The 22,587-nt window shown below is 40.8% G+C and overlaps 2 protein-coding genes across 3 annotated transcripts in view; one reads left to right on the top strand and one right to left on the bottom strand.

Moving 5' to 3' along the window:
• TMEM184C (transmembrane protein 184C) overlaps positions 1-7,238 on the bottom strand; it is a 33,569-nt gene extending 26,331 nt beyond the window's left edge. Inside the window, exon 1 of the mRNA XM_024126720.3 lies at positions 6,529-7,238. Coding sequence (XP_023982488.1) covers positions 6,529-6,747 — 219 coding nt within the window. The 5' untranslated portion in view covers positions 6,748-7,238. The remainder of the gene's footprint in view (positions 1-6,528) is intronic.
• Positions 1-22,587, top strand: part of PRMT9 (protein arginine methyltransferase 9) — a 147,750-nt gene that overhangs the window by 57,927 nt on the left and 67,236 nt on the right. The gene's annotated exons all lie outside the window — the stretch shown is intronic.

The raw sequence follows: 22,587 nt of genomic DNA, 5'->3' as shown, positions 1-22,587 counted from the left end.
AAAGTATAGAGAACAAATTGTATTTTTACAACAATGAATTTCTATATTCAACTGTATGGAAAACTTGAAAAGCAAATAAAAGTCTTGCTGAATGCTGGAGATTAATCAAAGCAGCAAGTCAAAAGCAAATACGCAGAGGTGAAGATTCTGAAAAGAACGTCTGAACAATAATTTTCCAGAGATTTTTCCTTGGCTCAGTTTCATTTAAAATTCAGTACTCATTTTAATGATGACTTAATAATAATATATTCTAGATCTTCATTATAAGGTGATCACTAAGAACAGCAGTGCCAAGTACTTTTAATGCCCACATTTGTTTTTATGATTGCCTTAGTGCCAAAAGGTAGAACTTGGTGGTAGAGTTGAGAGAAAAATTATGTGCTCGTGCCTAATGATGGTCAAGTGTCCTCCGTGTGCTATAAGGAAGAAAGTTCTTTTTCAAATGATCATAAAACAAGTGCCTAGAGGGGTGGGATAGAGAGGGTGGGAGGGAGGGAGACACAAGAGGGAAGAGATATGGGGATATATGTATATGTATAACTGATTCACTTTGTTATAAAGCAGAAACTAACACACCATTGTAAAGCAATTATACTCCAATAAAAACGTTAAACAAAACAAAACAAACAAAAAAAGCGACTGGAGAATTGAGTCATTTCACTATAGTGATTCCAAATTTTAAAAATCTTGCATCTTAGAGTTAGTACCAGTTTTACATTGCAAGTGATGAATCAGTTTCAGAAAAACATCACCTGTCCACATTAATGCCACTAATTTGAATCACTGGTCTTATAATTGTTTTGATTTTTAAGCTATTTAAAAAGCTGTGTGCATAAGAAACTGAACCTATTTTATGTGTGTATATATTTAGGTGACATTATAATAAGTCAACTCTAGGTATCTGTACAAATTATTTATATGATTATTACATTTATTTTAATTTACATTTATCTCTAAATAAATTATTCACATTTGAGACACACTGATAGAAGGATACGATTAATGTTAAACTTATCAGCCATGAGTAGGGTTTTTTGGGCTCACAAAACAAGGAAGAGATAAGTAGCGTAGATTTTTTTTCCTAAGGTAACTTGAAGAAAGCAGAGAGGAAAGAAAGAAACCATTAAAGACCAGCCTCCAGGAGTGAGTTAACTCACTCAGCCAAAGGCTTTCAGAGCAGAGTTAAAGAGAAATAGGAGAGTGCTTTCTGGGCCCACTTGTCCTGAGGGCAAGAAGGGAGCACTTCCACAGAGTAGCTACTTGGAACATAGGACCAGCAGGGCAGGGTGAAACGAATGCAGAGCAGCGTGACATCATGTGTGCATTTATTTTTTTATTTTTACTTTTTTAAGATTTTTTTGATGTGGACCATTTTTAAAGTCTTTATTGAGTTTGTTACAATACTGCTTCTGTTTTATGTTTTGTTTTCTTGGCCCCGAGGCATGTGGGATCTTAGCTCCCCAACCAGGGATCAAACCTGCACCCCCTGCATTGGAAGGTGACATCTTAACAACTGGACCACCAGGGAAGTCCCTTACGTGTGCATTTAACTTACATGACCTCACTTATACATGCTCAACCAAGTAAGAGAATGAGAGAGATGGTTTAAGTAGTGCAGATGGTCACCTGGCCACTCCAGTCATGAGTATATGCCCCATGGGCATGGGATGGGCTAGCCGAACCTCCAGTTTTCTACAACCTTAGTTCCCACTGACTTCTCACAGGGTGAGCATTGTGATTCTAATGTTTAAAAGTATTTTTCATACGAAACTGTCCTTAAACATGTCAATTACTTTTTCTAGTGCTCGATCAGATGCATTATAACTTTGCTTTAGGTGTTCAGCTGTGAAGCTAATCCCAATGAAAATGCTATCCGAAAATGCTATCCCACGAGAACAGAACTGTTGCCCCATTGCAACAATAGTGATGATATTTTAAAAACAATAGTGATAATTCAGGCTTACTGAGCACCTATTATGTGCCAGGCACAGTGTTATGCATTTTAGAGGCATGAACTCATCCAGTGAATAATGAGAATGATTGTATATTAAGTACTTAGCATAGTGTCACTTTAGCCACTTACCCGTCTCAGTTTTCACATCTGTAAAACGGGGATAATTCCCATGCTTCAAAACTTTTAAGAAGATTAAAGAAAATTATACCTTATCTTAGGGACATGCCGTGGTTAGTGTCTCTAACACCTTAACAACAAAACACAATGGTTGGGTGGGGTGGGGTGGGGTGGGGGACCCTCCCTTAACCCACACTTCTATCTACCGTGCCACTCATTCTCCTGAGTCAAAAAATACTCAAAACAAACAAAATGAACAAAAACTTGTCTTCATATTTTTAAAAATAATTAATTAATTAATTTTTGGCCGCACTGGGTCTCCGTCGCTGCATGCATGCTTTCTCTAGTTGTGGCGAGCAAGGGCTATTCTTCGTTGCAGTGCGCGGGCTTCTCATTGTGGTGGCTTCTCTTGCTGCGGAGCATGGGCTCTAGGTGCGTGGGCTTCAGTTGTGGCACGTGGGTTCAGTAGCTGTGGTGCACGGGCTTAGTTGCTCTGCGGCATGTGGGATCTTCCCGGACCAGGGCTGGAACCCGTGTCCCCTGCATTGGCAGGTGGATTCTTAACCACTGCGCCACCAGGCAAGTCCCTGTCTTCATATTCTAATACCACTTCTTCACTCCACATTTATTCTTCAAACAACTCCCTTTAGTTTCGGCCCTGATACCTCCATAGAAACCATGACAAGGATCACAAATGACCCTCCAATGGATGGCTCAGCAGCAAACTGTTCACTACTTTGTCCTTCTGTTCTGGCTTCCACGACACCCCTCTCCTGGCATCCTACTTCCCCACTGGCTGCTGCTGCTTTTTAAAGTTCCTATTCTTCCCTGTGACCTATAGATGTTGGTGCCACATCCTCTGCTTTTTCTTCTTCTTCTTGCCCTTTATAATCTCATCCATTTTTATGGCTTTCAGCACCATCTCTGTCCTGACAACTCATATTTATATCTGCAGCTCAAACATTTCTGAGCTCTAGACTTGCATTTCCAACAGCATATCTGACGTGCTCATGTGAATGGAATGTCTCTCATATACCCTGAATTAAGTGTCCCAAACAGAACTCAAATGCTTTCAAACCTGTCCTTATCTATCGAGTTTCCATCTTGGTAACTGGCATCACCATTTACCTTGTTGTTCAAGACATAAAACTCAGAGTGGTTTTTGATTTCCCCCTTTCTCTCACTGCCTCTCTTCCCCAATCCAATCCAGTGTCAAGCCCTGTTTCTTCAATTCCAATGATACTTAAAATTCACTTTTCCATCTCTGTTTCTGCTATTCTGACTTGGGCCATAAGCCATCGTATCCCAGGCACCCACTACCTCTGAGCTACCTTAAAGAACTTTCTAACTTCTTCCACTTCCACTTAATTTTCCATAGGCTGGTAGAGTTGTCTTTTGAAGATATATAATAATGTTGCCCTGCTTGTTCGCTTTTTAGATCTTTTTTAGTTTCCTCAAAGCATTTTACATAATTTTATTTTATTGATTTGTTTTTGCTGGTTGTGTTTGTCTCCACCACCAAGTTCCATGAAAGTAGGTGCCATGTTTCTCTCTCTAACCATACAGAATACCAGCCTGATTTATCACTGGGACTCAAATAATCATTTATTAAGTATCTGATATTTAGGAAGAAGGAGAAAACAAGATAAAAAATGTATCCTGTTAGATGGTGGTGAGTCCTAAAAAACATAAAGAAGGGAAGAGGATATGAAGAGTTGAGGAAGTGAAGCTTGCGATTTTTAAACTGGGTAGCTGGGTGACATTGAAGTAAAAACCTGAAGGACACAAAGGAATGAGAATACCATCTGGAGAAAGGCATATTAAGACATGCAAAGCCCTAAGGAGGGGAGCCCGCCCTGCATTTGAGCAAAGCAAGTGTGGAGGAGGCCAGGAACTGAGGAGAGAGAGTCAGGGGTGGTATCAGATCATGTTGGGCTCCAATGCCATAGTCAGGAATACTGGCTTTTAATCCAGGACTAGGAGTAACTGGAAAACTTTCAGAAGACACACATAATGTGACTTATGTTTTAACTGGATACTCTGGCTGGTATGTTCAGAATAGTCCAGGGGATACACGATGAGAATTTGGCTCAGGATGTTAGCAGTCGAGATTGCAGATTAAAATTGTTCTTAAAAGCCCGTACTGAAAAAGTACAGTTGACATCAGTGATGAAATAAAAATTTACATTTTAAGGCAAGACAAGAAATGTTTACAAATAGAACTTTTTCTCTGCCCTTTGGCCTCCACCCTCCCCTCTAGGTGCATCACGCATCCGCATTATGCATTAACCAGACCTCCTCAATGGCAGAAATACCTGCTCAACCATAGCTATCACTTTTTCTCCTTCTGGTACCAGCCATATAATTCCTTAGAAGATAACTTTCCTTTTTCAATTCTGAAAGGTGTCACGGTGACCCACCACTAGCCTTGTCAGTGCAGACATCTCTGGTGAGCTTTTTGTGCAATGCCAATATATCATTCCCCTTAAAGACAGCGATTGGTGCAGAACAGACTGGTCAGACGACCTGGGGAGATACTGGGCCACACCTAACGAAGTTCGTAGCTTAATACTTACTTATGACGTTATTAATGTTACTAGCTAAATTACTTGTATTCTGCCTGTTTTACAAGATTATTGTTTCTTGCATTACCAAATGTGTGACTGAGACTCAGATAAAATTAATGATGATTAGACCACTTGAAACAACTGACCAAATATATAGTTCTGTAAGATCCATAACCGTAATCGTGTAACTTCTTCTATATAGTTAGAGGGAACAACAAGAGGGAACCGTTTCCTGGACAGTAACAGACTAGTAAGACAGGTGGCCCAGAGGCTTCTGGTTATTGTTAACAGAGCCTCGTCCAGTAATAGCACATTGAGTGGCCTATCAACAAAATCCTCACCTGACCTGGGAATGAGCATTTCTAGCCACATGGGACAAACTGGTTGAAATGCCTCCCAAATTGGCTGAAATTAAGACCGAAAAGGAAGGGACTGTAAAATAAAGACTGCTGCCCACCATCCAGTTCTACAACAATCAAATCACTAGCCACTGAGGCTATACACCCTGAAAGGAATAATACACCCTGAAAGGAATTCGGGGTGTGTGTTGGGGCAAGATCAGGATGAGGCACTCTGTGCTCTAGGAAAACTTGTCTTCAGATAGATATTTTCAGGAGAAATTTTTTATGAACCTAGATTCTTGCATCTTCCCATACTTAGAAAAGCACTAAAACCATTAACTTAGATGTCTGTTCCTCGTGACCTGTGACCTTCTACAGAGATGTGCGCTTGATTGCACATACCCCCTTTGCCAAAATCACGTGTATACTGGCTTCCCCCTTTATCTCTTCAGAACAGTCCTCAGAGCTCTCTGAGAGACTGTCTCCGGCGCTAAAATCCTCAGTTTGGCTTGAATAAAATTTTCCATCTCTTTCTTAATTTTTTGTCATTGACACCAACAACTAAGAGAAGTCTTAAATTAGGTTTATATTATACATAGTATTAACCTTTAAAATAGTTCTTATATTTCAAAGTAAGAAATACTCCAAAGTAAGAAATCCCTATTTGTATTAAGATGTCTATATTTGAATTCTGGTAGACAAATTATGGAAGTAACCTAAATATCTAACAAACTAGAAATACTTAATGTAGTGTAATATTATAGTAATATTAAGAATAACTATATGGATATGCTAGTTTAGAAAAGTCAACAAAAACAATTGAGTGAACATACAGAAAACAAACATATATTAAATGCATTTCAATTAATTACATAAAGATCGTTTCCACACAAAAGGCCTAAAATAGCCATGGTCTTGTCATAACTCTTGTGAAATCGTTGTTTCCAAGTAAAAATACTTCCCTGGATTTTATGAACTTCAAACTTAAAAGTTCATTACAATTTTTATAAAGTACTTAGTTAAATATTTACCTTGGGGTCTTTCAGCTTATAGTACTTTACTGATGTCATAATAAGAATATGACATCAAAAAATATACAAGGGACTTTTTTCAAAACCTTTGTTAAGAGTTAATTTCTAAAGTAAAAAAGTTAAACCAATTCGAATCCTTTAATTCAGGAAGCTAGTTAAATGCTAATAAAATTCAACACCTGGTCTTTAAAGTAGATCTGGTTAAGTTTTAATATTTAAACAGATCAGATTTCAGAAGTAAAGTTACCTTACTTTTAGGGTATTGATGAATGTTTGCAAAACAGCGCTCTCCGAAGCAGGTATCTTAATATATTTTATTTTCTCGGTCCTACCTTCACTAGTAGCATGGTTTGAAAAACCGTGAACAACCAGAAACCAGACAGGTTATGTCACGTGTTCATTACAGGACATGGTTTTCAGGATATCAAGTCTGGAGCATCCGGGATAAAAATAGGCTACCTTAGCTGGGCAAGACGGTAGAAGAAAGGGTAGAGGCGGATGGTGCGGGACCCTCTTACCTCCAGTTTCTGTAATTCCCACACGCACAGGGGAACCGCAACCACTATGGACACCAGATAAATGACCACCGCTAAAGGTCGAATCCACTGTCTCCAGTTCCTCCAGGTACAAGTGCAAGGCATGTTTCCGCATAAATCAGCTCCGAGTAGCAAGGGAAAAGAGCTCAAAGGAGATGGTAATGGGGAGCCCTGTTCTTTGGCTGTTCTGTCGACTCGCATACTACGGAAAAACAGCCGTGGGGCGACTTCACCAGCAGCTGGAACCGCCTCCTCGGCCCACGCTGTGCTTTCTGTTGCTGCTACTGCTGCTGTTGCCACAAACGCGGCGGCTCAGGGTGCTACCGGGCAGCAGTGCGGGCAGCATTCTTTCTTCCCCACCTTGCATCTACCCAGTTCTTCCGCGGTGGAATCCCCGGCAGAGCCGCTGCCCTCACCTAGGAATCGCCCGGAGCTCCGCCTGCAGCATGGCCTCGAGGGGAGCGGCGCCGAGCCGGACCGGCCTGTAGAGACCCTGCAATCAGTTCGGTTCTGCCCCGCGGCTGCCTGCCCGCTCGCTCTTTTCTTGGGCGGTGAAGTTCCCTCCCTACCGCGCTCGCAGGCGTCTGCTCGGCCGATTCCGGTTATAAGAGATGAAAACTTAAACCCACCGGCCCCAGAATTTCTTCACTGGTTCCCACGGGCCAGTCCCTCAAGGCGGAACCAAGGCCAAACCAGGGCTTCCGCTTCCGCCCCCGCTGTCTGAGGTTGGTGATTCGTGGACAGCTCCAAGATGGGCCCGCCCCATCCGGCTCACTTCCCACTCTCTGATTGGTCATTTTCCGGGGGCCGGGCTGTTTGTATGGGTACCAAGGGTACAAGGTTGGATGAAGCCGAGGTGTGTGGAAGTTGTGCGGTCGCTGCCGGGTGGCCCAGTGGCCAACGAGGATTCTGCAAGCTGTATAAGTCGTTTGAGAACACATGAGGAACTCCTGCTACATTGTTCTGCTGACTATATTCCAGCTTTAAGAAAGCCTGGGTAAGAGGCCATTACCTTAGAGCTGAACCTTTATCTGCACAAACATCTTCGATTCTCCCTGGGAGCGGATAGGGGAGTCAGCTGGACTAAGACAGAAAAAAAAAAAAAAAAAAAGGGAAACGTCCACCTAGTTTTGTGTCAGTTGCCAGAATCTAGGGGTAGAGCCACTTAGTTATTTCGGGATTCTGCGGAAGGATCATTCTAGGGATAGCTTAATTTTAGAAGCAGTACTGCATTTGGATCTTGTTTCAAAACTCGCATACAGGGCTTCCCTGGTGGCGCAGTGGTTGAGAGTCCGCCTTCCTATGCAGGGGACACGGGTTCGTGCCCCGGTCCGGGAAGATCCCACATGCCGCGGAGCGGCTGGGCCCGTGAGCCATGGCCGCTGAGCCTGCGCGTCCGGAGCCTGTGATCCGCAACGGGAGAGGCCGCAACAGTGAGAGGCCCGCGTAACGCAAAAAAAAAAAACACAAGCCAAAACTTGCATACATTTAAGTTTCAGAGAGTTGACATTACAACTGACCAAAAAATTTTATGTGCTTAAAGCTTTTAGCTGAACCTACGGAACAAACAAATGGCAAATGGGATCTTAAAGCCTTCCTAAACCAATAAAGCAAACAAATATGTACCTCTTAATTAGATACACAAATATGTCCTATATCTGTCATTTTCTACGCACTTTTCTTACAGTATGTTAGTTGATGTACACAAAAACCCCCAAAGGTAGGCAGTTTTCCATGTTACAGGTGAGAAAACGGATTCAAGTGGTTAAGTAGTTTGCAAAGCTCATTGAGCTAGTTAGTGGTAGAGCTGGGATTCTAACCTTGGTGTCTGACTCCAGCACTGGACCTGTCAGTACCTGCCACCTGAGAATTTCTGACTGATGACCATATATGGACAAGAAGCCTTGCAGTATTGAATACACCCAGCCTAAGATTCCCACAGAAGCACTGAGGGAAAGTTCTCTTCCCCAGGGACCTAGCCAAAGTCTGGAGCTTGATAACATCTCCTTTTTAAAACTTGGCCTCTTTTAATACAAACTGCTTTCTTAAAGGGAAATAGGCCTTTTGTTTGTTCTTTCTAAGCTAACCTACAAAATTGAAGTTGTTATTTTAAAAATTTTCCTGATCATTAAATTAACACATACTCCATTGTTGAATTTCAAAAAATAGAAGAATAAAGAAGAGAAAAGTAACCCTTACTCTACAACCAAGTATATCCACTACTTCCTTTTTTGGTACACAATATAGTCTTGCTTGGATATACTGCATACATAGATTGTCTCTGTGCTTTCAGCCACAATCATTGCCATCTATAATAATCTTCCCCATTTTTTCTCATGGGCAAATCTTTTTCACGTAATTTGTGAAAACTTCCTTGATCCCCTGCTCCCCACCCCCGACCCGTAACCTTATGGCACTCACATGTTATAATCATTTACTTGTTTGTCTTTATTTATTTTTAAAATTATTTATTTATTTATTTTTGGCTGCATTGGGTCTTCGTTGCTGCACGTGAGCTTTCTCTAGTTGTGGCGAGCGGGAGCTCCTCTTCGATGCGGTGCGCGGGCTTCTCACTGCGGCGGCTTCTCTTGTTGAGGAGCACCGGCTCTAGGCTCTGGGGCTTCAGTAGTTGTGGTGCGAGGGCTCAGTAGTTGTGGCACACGGGCTTAGTTGCTCCGCGGCATGTGGGTTCTTCCCGGACCAGGGCTCGAACCCATGTCCCCTGCCTTGGCAGGCTGATTCTTAACCACTGGGCTGTCAGGGAAGTCCCTGTCTATCTTTTAGATTGAGTTTCTAGGAGCAAGCTAACGTTCTAGAACATTAGAATAAAGCAAGGGAGGGAAGGGACCAGAATGTCAGATGCACGGGTGGTTTCCCACACCAGTGTGTGAACTGGGGTTCATTCATGGTGAAGGTTCTACAGGTCAGCAGAGAAATGAGAAAAAAAAACACATAGTTTTTATTTGGTCAAACTTATTCATTCTAAAGGATTATGCTTTATTTTGAAATTGTCCATTCTATTTTATTTTAATGTGATGATAGTTACAGAGTAGTTGTTTTCTAGATGTTCTTATTTTGGAAAATAAAAAGTTGGTAACTTTATTTGCTCCCATTTGTTTTATTTTATTTATTTATTTATTTATTTTAACATCTTTATTGGAGTATAACTGTTTTACAGTGGTGTGTTAGTTTCTGCTTTACAACCAAGTGAATCAGTTATACATATACATATGTTCCCATATCTCTTCCCTCTTGCGTCACCCTCCCTCCCACCCTCCCTTCCCATTTGTTTTATTTCTGAAATTGTTCTTTGTCCGTGAAATCCTAAAGTCTAGTAATCACTGAGACAAGGATTGGCCGCTGATTTCAGTAGCTATAATGTTGGCATGATCCTGATCTACTTGCTTTACTTGCTCTAGCTGTTCTCTGTATTCTTTCTTAGGATATGACTTAGCCTAAGTCTGAGGGTGGATCTGAGCTTGATCGTGTTTGAAAAATAAGAAATGGTTATAACTAGCAGATGATATTCGGGTCAAAAGCAAGCTGTTAGTCATTCTTGATGCAATTTACATAGATAAAATGAAGTTTCTGTTTATTACTGTATCACATGGAAATAGGTAGGTGAAATTTTGCCATCCATGGAGGATATGTTTGGATTAGTCTGACTTAAAATAATAGGTTAACAAAATTTGCTTTGAGGGATTCTGGGAGGTGGGCACTGTTAACCCCTTGGCATGTATTACCCTATATGGAAATATGTCTGTGATGGTTTTAAAATGTGGCTGCAACTTTTTTACTCCTCCCATAAAAATATATACTCTGTACCCCTTCTCCTTAAATCTGGGAGGGGTGTGACTGATTTGACCAATAGAGTACAGTGAAAGTGATCATCGTCACCATATGACCTTAGCAGCGAGGTCATAAAAGGCCATGCAACTCCACCTTATCTGTTGGAACAATGGCTTTTGGAACTCTCAGCCATTGTGTAAGAAATCTAACTGTCTGAGGCTGGTGTGCTGTGAAAAGCCCAAGACACATCAGGAGGGCCCTTGAAGGTATGCTGAGTGACAGTCACAGCTGAGCCCAGCCCTCCAGTTAGCCCAGCCCAGGTGCCTGTCATGTGAGTGGAGAAGCCAATTCTAGCTTCCAGCCGTTTGAGTCACCCATCAGCATTTTGAGTCTTCCAAGATGAGGTGCTAGACTTATGGACCAGAGGAAGCCATTCCAGCTCTGCCTTCTCCTAATTCCTGACCTGAAGAATACATGAGCTCAAGAGAACTAGAAGAAAGACACAAACTGGGAAAAAAAATTGGAAAAGACACATCTGTTAAAGGACTGTTATCCAAAATATACAAAGAACTCCTAAAACTCAACAACAAGGAAGCAAAAACTTGATTAAAAAACGGGCCAAAGACCTAACAGAACTCACCTAAGAAGATATCCAGATGTCAAATAAGCATATGAAAAGATCCTCCACATCATATGTCATCAGGGAAATGCAAATTAAAATAACAATGACGTACTGCTACACACCTATTAGAATGGCCAAAATCTAAAACTGACAACACCAAATGCTGCTGAGGATTTCACCAGTGATTGAACTCTCACACACTGCTGGTGGGAATGTGAAATGGTATAGCTACTTTGGAAGACACTTTGATGGTTTCTTGCAAGATGAAACACGCTCTTACCATATGATCCAACAATCACACTTCTTACTGTTTACCCAAAGATAGTTGAAACCTTATGTCCACAAAAAAAATCTTCGGCACATGGATGTTTATAGCACCTTTGTTCATAATTTCCCAAACTTGGAAGCAACCAAGATTAGATAATAAACAGTTTAATAAACAGTGGTACATTAAAACAATGGAGCATTATTCAGTGCTAAAAAAATTGAGCTATCAAGCAATGAAAGGACATGGAGGAATCTTAAATTCATATTACTAAGTGAAAGAAGCCAATCTGGAAAGACTACATACTGTATGATTCCAACTCTATGACGTTCTGGAAAAGGCAAAACTATGGAGATAATAAAAAGATCAGTGGTTGCCAGATGGGGGGAGGGGTAAGCTGAATAGGCAGAGCACAGAGGATTTTTAGGGCAGTGAAAATATTCTATATGATATTATAATGATGAATGTATGTCATTATAATTTTGTCCAAACCCAAGAATGTACAACAACCAAGAGTGAACCCTAAGGTAAACTGTGGACTTTGGGTGATTAACTATGATCTTTGGGTGATTATGCTGTGTCAGTGTAGATTCATCCTTGATGAAAAATGTACCATTAAGGTGAATAATGCTGATAATGGGGGAGGCCGTGTGTGGGGGGCTCTCGGGGGTTGGGGGGATATGGGAATTCTTTGTACATTTCTGTCGATTTTGTTGTGAGCATAAAACTGCTCTAAAAAAATAAAGTTAAAAATATCTATGAGCATAATGAAAATGGTTTTTTTTTTTACCTCACTGAGTTTAGAGTTTGTTATGCATTTGTTCCAGTGAATGGATAACTGAAACAATGTCTTGTGTCTATGTGTGTAATACTTTCTACCTAATCTGAAAGAAGCTTCCTGCTTAGAGTGATTTTTTTTTTTTTTTTTTTTTTTGCTTAGAGCTGACTTTAAGTCTAGATAAATTGCCTCAAGCTTTTCTCCTTTAGGAATATGTTGCCTTTGGAGTCTGAGGTTGTGTCAACCAGTCAAAGAGTTAAGTGAATTTTAGATTTAAATGTTGCAAGAATGCAGGGGAGAGCTCCTAGCAGATCTTAAACAGTATGCTTAACTTTGTAAAGTGTAATTTTTTCTCCTACCCCCAAATGGAAGGAAAATTGTTTACTATGCACCAGATGAGTGGGGAAGAAGATAAAAGTGGTACAAACTATAATATCAAACTTTCAAATTTGAACTTTGAGTATTTTCACCCATTAAGTTTCAGCTTTACCTACCACATCTTCAAGCTACATTTTAAGCTTTGTTGAAGATGCCATGGTTTATTGATCTCTCCCTCTCCTATACTTCTCTACATCTGTAACAGATAAAGCTGTAGATTCCTGGGTGTATCACCATATCTCTATGTGTCTAGATGTCTTTATGTACAATCTACCTTGTCTTAAAGAGACTCAAGTATGTTTTGGTAGATAAATACTGTAGTTGCACTTATAAGCTTTGGTAAATGTAATAAGTATATTAAATGTGAAACTCTAACATGTTCATGTTAAAATAAAAATAAATTGTAATTTAAAAAAATATTTTATGTCATTTTGTTCATTTTGTTTATTGGGTCTGATGATTCAGAGCAAGCTATGGCCTGCAACCCAGTTGTGGTCCACAGTCTGTTTCTGTATGGCCCCTGAGCTAAGAACAGTTTTTACATTTCTTTTTTTATTGTGGTAAAATACACATAACAGAAAATTTACCATTTTGACTATTTTAAGTGGTTAAAATTCAATGGCGTTAAGTACATTAACATCGTTGTGCAACTATCACCACTTTCCATCTCTGGAACTTTTTCATCATCCAACTGAAAACTCTGTACTCATTAAACACTAACTCCCCATTACCCTTTCCCCCCAGTCCCTGAACCACTATTCTGCTTTCTGTCTCTATGAATTTGCCTATTCTAGGTACCCTATATAAGTGGAGGCATAGAATATTTGTCCTTTTTTGTCTGGCTTATTTCACTTAGCATAATATTTTCAGGGTTCATCCGTGTTGTAGCATGTATCAGGATTTCCTTCTTGTTTAAGGCTGAATTGTATTCCATTGAATGTGTAAACCACATTTTGTTTATCCATTCATCTGTCGATGGACAGTCGGGTTGTTTCTATCTTTTGCCTATTTCAAATAATGCTGCTGTGAACGTTGGTTTCCACCTTTTGCTTATTGTGAATAATGCTTCTATGAACATAGGTGTATGTACCCGGAGGAGGAGGTATGGATGTGATCCTCCTCCATTGCTGTTGACCTTGGCCAGAGCACTCTCCTTCCTGTCCCCTAATGGTGTCCAATGCTGCTATATACACTGGTGTACAGGGGAAACGGGGAATTGTTAATTCAGTGGGGATAGAGTTTCAGCTTTGCAAGATGTGGAGAGATCTGGAGATTGGTTGGTGACAATGTAAATGTACTCCTTTTTGGCTTTTACCTTTTTAGAGTTGTAAAAAAAATTAAAAGAGTATTTTAAAATATTTACTATCGGGCCTTTTATAGAAAAAGTCTGCCAACCCCTAATTTAGAGTAAATGTTTAAAATTTTATAATGGGCTATTATAAAGTTGCTAAATGAATCTCAGTGTACAGTTCCCTCATTTCTTTTTCTTTCTTTCTTTCTTTTTTTTAAAAATTTTTGGCCACACCAAGTGGCTTGCGGGATCTTAGTTCCCTGACTAGGGATGGAACCCGTGCCCTCGGCAGTGAAAGCACGGAGTCCTAACCAGTGGACCACCAGGGAATTCCCAAGTTCCCTCATTTCTTCACTAGGAATGTATCTAAATTTCAGCAGACTTTCCCACACTAAGTGTTTGGGGAACTCTAGTTGTTCCATCCCAAAATCAACATTGAAAATCTCGGTTTTGTTTTTGTTTTTAAGATTTACTGATTTAAAAGCAAGATTCACTGATTTTTTACTACTGGGATCCTGTAGTAAATTCAGAATAACAGGGCACAAGAGTTCTTTTCTTTAGAGCCAGGATCACATGAAAGAAAAGGCCCCACCATGTATATTAACTATGTAGAAACTGGAGATGCTGTCATTTCCACTTTTAATGTGCTTTTCTGATTCTCCTCTGAGCAGTCTCTCAATGTCCTGTGAACCTTAGCTTGTCCCTAAGGCAGAGATTCCCCAACTTTGTTTCACGGCACCCTTAGAATCTCAGTAATTTTTTCATGGTGTCCTTAGGCCAGAGAAATTTCTAATAGTTCCATTTAGTAAGTAATTAAGTCCAAACAACCTAATTGTAGACATTCATATAATGTCTGACAGACGTTTCTGTGTTTCTCTGAAAAATTTAAAGTATCCAATCCATGGGGCCTCTGAATCCACTCCAGTGCTCTGTGGCCCCTCAGCACACAATTTGGAAATTGCAGTCCGAGGGTCTCATGCCCGCGTTTCTGACTTGGACTAGCCTTTGTCCTTGGCTTTGCTTCTTGTTTTCAGATCCTACTCCCCACAATTCCAGGGCTTGCCTAACTATTTATTATTTATTTATTTATTTTGCCTAACAACTTCTGATGGCTTTCTTTGCTTAACAGATTTAATTTTCACATTCTTGATTCGGGTCTATTCCCTCAGTACATTAACCTTTTTTTTAAATTTAATTTTATCTATTTATGGCTGAGTCGGTCTCTGTTGCTGTGCGCAGGCCCTCTCCAGTTGCAGCAAGTGGGGGCCACTCCTCACTGCGGTGCGTGGGCTTCTCATTGTGGTGGCTTCTCTTGTTGCGGAGCATGGGCTCTAGGAGCGCGGGGCTTCAGTAGTTGCGGCTCGCGGGCCGTAGGGCACGCAGGCTTCAGTAGTTATGGCTTGCAGGCTCTAGAGTGCAGGCTCAGTAGTTGTGGTACGCGGGGGGCCTCTCATTGTGGTGGCTTCTCTTTGTTGTGGAACACGGGCGCTGGGCGCATGGGCTTCAGTAGTTATGGCTTGCAGGCTCTAGAGTGCAGGCTCAGTAGTTGTGGTACGCGGGCTTCAGTAGTTATGGCTTGCAGGCTCTAGAGCGCAGGCTCAGTAGTTGTGGCGCACGGACTTAGCCGCTCCGCGGAATGTGGGATCCTCCTGGACCAGGGACCGAACCCGTGTCCCCTGCATCGGCAGGCAGATTCCCAACCACTGCACCACCAGGGAAGTCCCAGTACATTAACTTTTATATTGGATTTTCTTTATAAAGGCTCTTTATTTAAACTACTGAAATAGTTAAATAAATTTGCCCTCCTCTTCAAAAGTGTGTTATTGGAATTACTGGATTAATGACTATCAGGATCTCCAATTACCTCACAAGAAAGGTGATAAAGTATCTTAAGCCACCTGTAATTCTTAGTAGTGTATGTTATCCTTTGTCATTCAGTGAAGAGGATCCTGTGAAAGGTGCAAGCGACTCGCATAGTAAATAATAAATTACCTTTTCTATAATTTATTACTCAGTAGATGAACTTTCCAGTAGCTCTATCTGATGAAGAAGTTGTTTTTTTTAAATTGATGTTTTATTTTCAGACTGATTTAAGATACTTCTGGCATATCGAGTTACAGGCTAAAAGGAATGTGAAAAACCTTAATAATTGTAACAGATTCAAAACTAGATAATTCAGGAGATTTGGGAGAGAAGGTATTTCTGGTTAGGAAGAAGGTTCTGTGCATTATCTGTTAGGATGATCTGTGCACTGAGAAAGGAAACTATTTTTATACTGAGACAAATTCTTTTAGGATTTAAACAAAAATCACTGTGCCATTTAGTGTACTTTAGATGCTAGACTGTGGTGATCCCCACAGAAAGAAGGCTTGACTTACATGAAGTAAGGAGAATTCATGCGAGGATTTCGCCCCAGTGTGGAGGAAGTTTTCTCTTTCACATGTGAGCAGAAGTTTCTGTGGAGCTTGAGTTTTACCTCTTACTTTTCTCATGTATCTTAGGCTGTCAGTTGCCCTGTGTAAACTCATGAGCACATGCCCTACTTGGTTTTATGTGGGTCAGATCTGGGAGCGGAGTGAGAATTGATTCCTCTCTTGCCCCGTAGAGCGATATTCTGTGCATGCAAAGCTCTGATTGGAGCCCACCAGGCTTTACTTTGTAGATGTAGAACTAGACTTTTTTTTTTTTAACTCCTTGAGTGTGAATCCTATGATTTGTGCTTTTCTAATTTTCTCATTTGGGAAAGGAGAGGAAAACAAGTGAGCAGTGTCTTTGTTTTTCCCCTTCCTCCTTGACACTCTCCCTAGGAGGGTCTCTAAGTCAGGATATAAGAATCAGGCAAGTGCCGCAGCACTAAGTTTTTAACTCTCCTTATTCTCAGGAACCTTGGGTTTGTGATCAGTGACCCCAGGAAGGAAGACTTAAGTAGAAAAATACCTTGCCTGATGCATTTTCTTTCTTCTTTTTCTTTTTTGGCTGTGCCTTGTGACTTGTGGGATCTAAGTTCCCCAACCAGGGATTGAACCCGGGCCGTTGGCAGTGAGCGCGAAGTCCTAACCACTGGACCGCCAGGGAGTTCCCGCCTGATGTATTTTCTGTTGCTACTGTAACAAATGACCAGAAAATTAGTGGCTGACATAGAAACACATGGCTTCAGGATGGTGGGTCACTGAGCTGGGAGTCCTTGGATTGTTAATATCTGTGAAGGGTCTGAGATTTGTAACCTATTTGCAAGCTAACAGGTTAGCCTGCCACAGTTTCATGGATGCTGACAAGACATGAGACATCTGGGTCAGAGGCAGAAGACTTTTCTACTAACAGCACAGCAGGCAGTAAGAGCTTCGTGTTTGCATTGCTTCCTCTTGCCTCCCAAGTCCTATGGGGTGAGGTGGAGGGACCCAGGTGTATGCTGTGTAGGAAGGAGTTTGCACCGCAGCCGAGCAACTCTGAGCTTAGAAAACCCTGTCTTTTTTTTTTTTTTTTTTTTTGCGGTACGCGGGCCTCTCACTGTTGTGGCCTCTCCCGTTGCGGAGCACAGGCTCCGGACGCGCAGGCTCAGCGGCCATGGCTCACGGGCCCAGCAGCTCCGCGGCATGTGGGATCCTCCCGGACCCGGGCACGGACCCGGGCACGAACCCGCGTCCCCTGCATCGGCAGGCGGACCCCAACCACTGCACCACCAGGGAAGCCCCCAGAGACATTTTAATAAAAGCAAGGCCACATACCCTTGAGGAAGGTCTGAGATAATATTGAAGGTACATTCCACGAATCTTGTCTCAGGTGTATCAAGGGAGCTATGCACAAGGTAAAGGGAAACAGCCACACCTTTTGTTATTATCACACAATTGTTTTGAATTAACACTAACTGTCAAATAATTCTAAATAATGATTACCATCATAGGATTCAGTCAAGGTTACCCATGGTTGGTCAAGTTGGGCGATTTGAAGAGTGTTCAGTAGGGGACTTCCCTGGTGGTCCAGTGGTTAAGACTCCTTGCCTCCACTGCAGGGGGCGTGGATTCTATCCTTGGTCGGGGAACTAAGATCCTGAATGCTGCAGCGCAGCAAAGGGAAAAAAAAAAAAAAAGAGTGTTCAAGAGAGGGACTGTTTACAAAGGTTTGGTCAAGGAGCATGGAAACCACTTGGGATGGTGCAGTAACAGCAAAGAGGAACACGAAGATGGAGAGGCTGTGTGGAAGGAATGGGTCATCTAAAAAGAGCTATGAGATATACATGGTACATATATATACCTGATATATATATCTAACTGAATCACTTTGCTGGACACCTGAAACTAACACAACATTGTAAATCAACTCTACTTCAATTTAAAAAAAAACATTGACAAAGATATGACAATGACGAGGTGAATCAACTGTAACTCTCATAATACATCATTTGATGGAGTGTAGAAGAATTCAACTACTTTGAAAAACTCGTTGTTCCTTCTAAAATTACTTACAGTGTTTTAGTTCCTTATAAAACTATGACCCAGCAAGTATTAGGATTTTATCCAAGAACAAAGAAGACACATATTCACAAAGCAACTCAAACATATGTTGGCAGATACATAAACAAATTGTGATATATCCATATAATGGAATACTCGGTAGAAATAAAAAATGAACAAAGTACTAAAACAACTTAAATGAATTTCAAAACTGCTGTCTTAGAAGGAGGTTAACTTCTGAATGGTAGAGTAATGGCCACCCCAAACCTGCTCCTCCATAAAAGCAATGAAAACGCTGGCAAAACTTGTCAAAATTACCTTTTCAAAATTCTGGATATTAACTAAAGACTTGCAATAACCCTAGGAGTGTTTATTCAAGTAAAAATATTGGAATCTTGCTAAAAATTAAAAAAAATAAAAAAGAGCTATGACTGTGGAGGGATGACCCCACCAAGGAGAACAGAAGCCATTAGTGCTGGACCTTGCTCTCTTCCCTTCCCTGATCTTGCGTTCATGTCCCCTATTGGCCAAACCCAACTGGAAGCCAGAGGACAAAGGAGCCTTTTGCTGTAGTCCAAGCACATCAGCTTCCCGGGGCACAGAATACAGCAAAGAAGGGCAGAGGATGGATTCGGAGTGAAAAAGAAAGCCAACCCAGCATAACATAGCAGAAAGTATTCAAAATAATAGCTTAAAATATTCTGACTCCCCAATGCTTCCATTACTAACTTTTTTATTATGAGAGGAAATGAGCTGGAAATTTGATGTTTGGGACATAAATCTGCCTACATGTCTATGAAAAACAGTATTGTTTATTTTTACTCCACACCTATATAAATGCATCATTTACATCATTTTACTTGCTAGTGTCCCTCTGAAATTAGCTGATACTTCACTAGCATCACTCCTTTTTTACCTGCAGGGAATGATCCATTATGATTTTTGAATATGCCCTCATTTTTATGTGACCAGTGAATTGGCCTGCTGCAGATTTGACCCAATTATTTCAGCCATCTTCATGTTTGATTCTCATCACTGTGGGTTGAATGAACTGTGTGGCCATCTATACTGATAACGAAGGGGCTTGCAAATGATAGGATGAGCGGTGCCGTAGCCTGGTCATGCTGCACAGAAACATTCTTCTCAAGAATCAGTTTTAAAAAATCAGCAGAAGGAAAGATGCTGACCCTTTCCAATCCTTTTCCATTTGAATTTTCAGCTCCACTGTCACCAGCATTTTTTTTAAAGCTGATACAATAGGGCAGGTGTCCTGAAATAAGTGCCCTGTCTTTGGAAAGAGCAAATGGGTGACACTGTCCACATCTGAAGTCTACAGCAACACCGAACTGACCATACTAGCTATCCTCAGGGAGCCCAAAACTGCACGACATGTATTTTCTGAGAAGAGGTTAAGCCAAGCAGAGTGAGAGCAAAATTTGCAACTGAAGACTAGTTAAAATTTTATGTAAAAATATATAATACCAAAATGAGACTTGGTGGTCTACTTTTCTTTCCAATTATAGTTAATCCTTAAAATCTCTAATAAAGAGCTATCATCATATATTGTATTAGCTATATCATTGTCATCTTTACTCACCGTCTTAAAGAATTTCAGCTTTAAGGGGGGACTATAGTTTCTTAATCAGATTATTTTAATCTTGGGAGATGTGTGGTGTGTGTGTGTGTGTGTGTGTGTGTGTGTGTGTGTGTGTGTGTGTGTGTGTACAGTTACAAATTCTTAGATCTAGCAGGATTTTGTTTCTGTTTATCCCCAAAGATGGTTTATAAAGCTAGACACTTTCTTATTATGGAAGCCTATTGATATGAACTCATATTTCTAACATTCATATTATTTATGTTATGTATTACATATATGTAATATATAATAATATCTATTCTGGAGGCCATATAATCCAGTTTACTGCTGATTTAAAGAAAAAGATTTCTTTAGTCTTAACTGGCAACACTTTCTTCAAGAAAGAGTTAGGAATCTTACGATTTCTCTCTTAGCAGCTTTTTTCATCACTTTTCTTTTTCCTTTTTTTTTTTTTTTTTTTTTTTTAACTTTTGCTCAATAGGAACCTGTAAGCAGATACGGCAGGGGATCCCCAAGGGAAGAGAACCAGACAGAACTTTCTTAACATTAGTTTGTGATCTAAGCCTGGCCACAATGCTTGCCCTTGCAGAAGAATAGGTCTCTGGAGTTAAAGATTTTAAGGAACAAAAGAAGGTAAAAACAAACAGCTATTACCAGGCCAGGGAGATAACCCTATCAGGAGACGATGTATCAGTTGTAAAGACTCCCAGTTCTGTGTCAAAAGTAAAGATTAGCCTGAAGCTCATTCTTGGGCTGTTTCGAGGAATTCAAACCCCCTGGAGCACTCAACCATCAGATTAACTGGAACCTAAGGAATGGTGCTGCTGACCATTCTGACCCTTATGACTCCAGTCAACCCAAGCCTGGACTCTGTCAACCTTTGCCCCAGTTCTATACTGAATTCTCCTCTGATCAAGCTCCTTCATAATATGCATACACCACCCACGCCCCCTCATGAATATGCATGTACCCTCAACTTAAAACTTCCTTCTTAATCTTGTAAGGGGCCACGATGACCCGTGACCCACCAGTTGCTAGATTGTATAAACTGTCAAAAATATGTCATTTAATGTACAGCCCTCTGTCTCAAAAACTTACATAACTGTGGTTTGACCTCTGATGGACGGAACAGTTCTCAGAGCTTTCCGAGAGGCTATTCCCAGGTTATAATCCTCAAATTGGTTCGAAAAATTTTCCATTTCTTTCTTTGATCAACTGATTAATTTTTTTGTTGACAAGTGGAATAGTATCTTTTATGATTCCCTGATACCTCTTATCTAGCCTCTACACCGTTGCCCATTTACTCTTTTTTTCTCTTTAAAAAATTTTTTATTGAAGTATAGTTGATTTACAATGTTGTGTTAGTTTCAGGTGTACAGCAAAGTGATTCAGATGTATATGTATATAGATATCTATATCTACATCTATGTAAAAAATGTTTTCTGATCGTTCCAGTCCTCAGTGATTATTCCCTATTCTGTATCATTCATGTAGTGGTTAGAATAGGCTATCAAGAAGAGTTGGTTATATATTCTATGATTGTATTCTATACACTCAACCATATTTTAAAAGGGTAAGACTGAGACTTCCCTGGTGGTCCAGTGGTTAAGACTCTGCACTTCCACTGCAGGGGGCGTGGGTTCCATCCCTGGTTGGGGAGCTAGGATCCCACATGCTGCGAGTTGAAGCCAAAAAAAAAAAGGTAGGACTATGTTTTACACACTGACTTTTTTCTATTATGCCTGGTACAGTGCCTTATAATAGCATGCTCAATATATATTAGTTTTTGTTGATAATGAAATTCTGAAAGGAAAAGAAACAATGATCTTCCAAGCTATTGTTCCATTTTGCTTTGACCTTTCTTTCTGGTTGAAGGTTCTTCAGTCTGAAATAGTGTCAATAGCAATTTACATGATTCTATCAAGTGTGGGTTTTTGTTTTGATTCTGTTAAACTAAATGTACTTGAGAGTGAACACAGATTTTTCTCTTGCTACAAGTAAGAAATTAGAAGGAGCTTTGATCATATTTACTGCAAAGGATGATCAAGTGTGCAGGGCCAGTGTTGCGTAGGGAGAAGAGCTCTGTACCAGGAGTCAGGGCGGTCTTTTCTCCAGATGTATAGACTGCATCATCATTTTGTGTGTTTTCTAAGGTCCTAGTCATTTAGGGCATGCCAAGACATCCCTCCTAAGGTGAAGGGCAAATTGTTGCATCTAATCTGCATCAGTTTTCTATTGCCAGGTAACAAATTACCAGAAACTTAGTGGCTTACAACAATCTGAATTGATTATCTCATAATTGATGCTGAAACTCAGCCTCTTTGCACGGGTGCTGAATCGAATCTTGGCGACAGAGTTTTGGGTGAATTAGAAAAGAAAAGCTTTATTGCTTTGCCAGGCAAAGGCGGGGGACACAGTGGGCTAATGACCTCAAAAATGTGTGTCCCAGCACCGGGGGGATTTGGTGAGGAGTTTTATAGCCCTGGTTCAAGGGTAGGGTTGTTGATAAGGATCAGGGTATGTGCAGGGCCTGCGTTCCTTTGATCTGGCCTCACATGGTCTCCTGATGAGTTTCTGTGATTCTCGAGGTTATCAAACTGTGACCTTTTCTCTGGAAAGAAAAATGCTTCATCCAGTAGTTAACATCTTCCATTTGTTGGGGCTTTTAGTTCTGCAGGTGAGCTGAAAAATATTATGTATCCCTGGAGGTGGAACCAGGACCCTGCCCCAAGGCTGCACTATTGTTCCTTTTCTTTTTTCTTTTTGGCAACATTGACCCTCCTGCGGGATTTTAGTTCCTCCACCAGGGATCAAACCTGTGCCCCCAGCAGTGGAAGTGTGGAGCCCTAACCAATGGACCACCAGGGAGT

The sequence above is a fragment of the Physeter macrocephalus genome, chromosome 7 (genome assembly GCF_002837175.3).
Source record: "Physeter macrocephalus isolate SW-GA chromosome 7, ASM283717v5, whole genome shotgun sequence".
NCBI classification, from domain to species: Eukaryota; Metazoa; Chordata; class Mammalia; order Artiodactyla; family Physeteridae; genus Physeter; species Physeter macrocephalus.
This window is presented reverse-complemented; position numbering and strand designations above follow the sequence as displayed.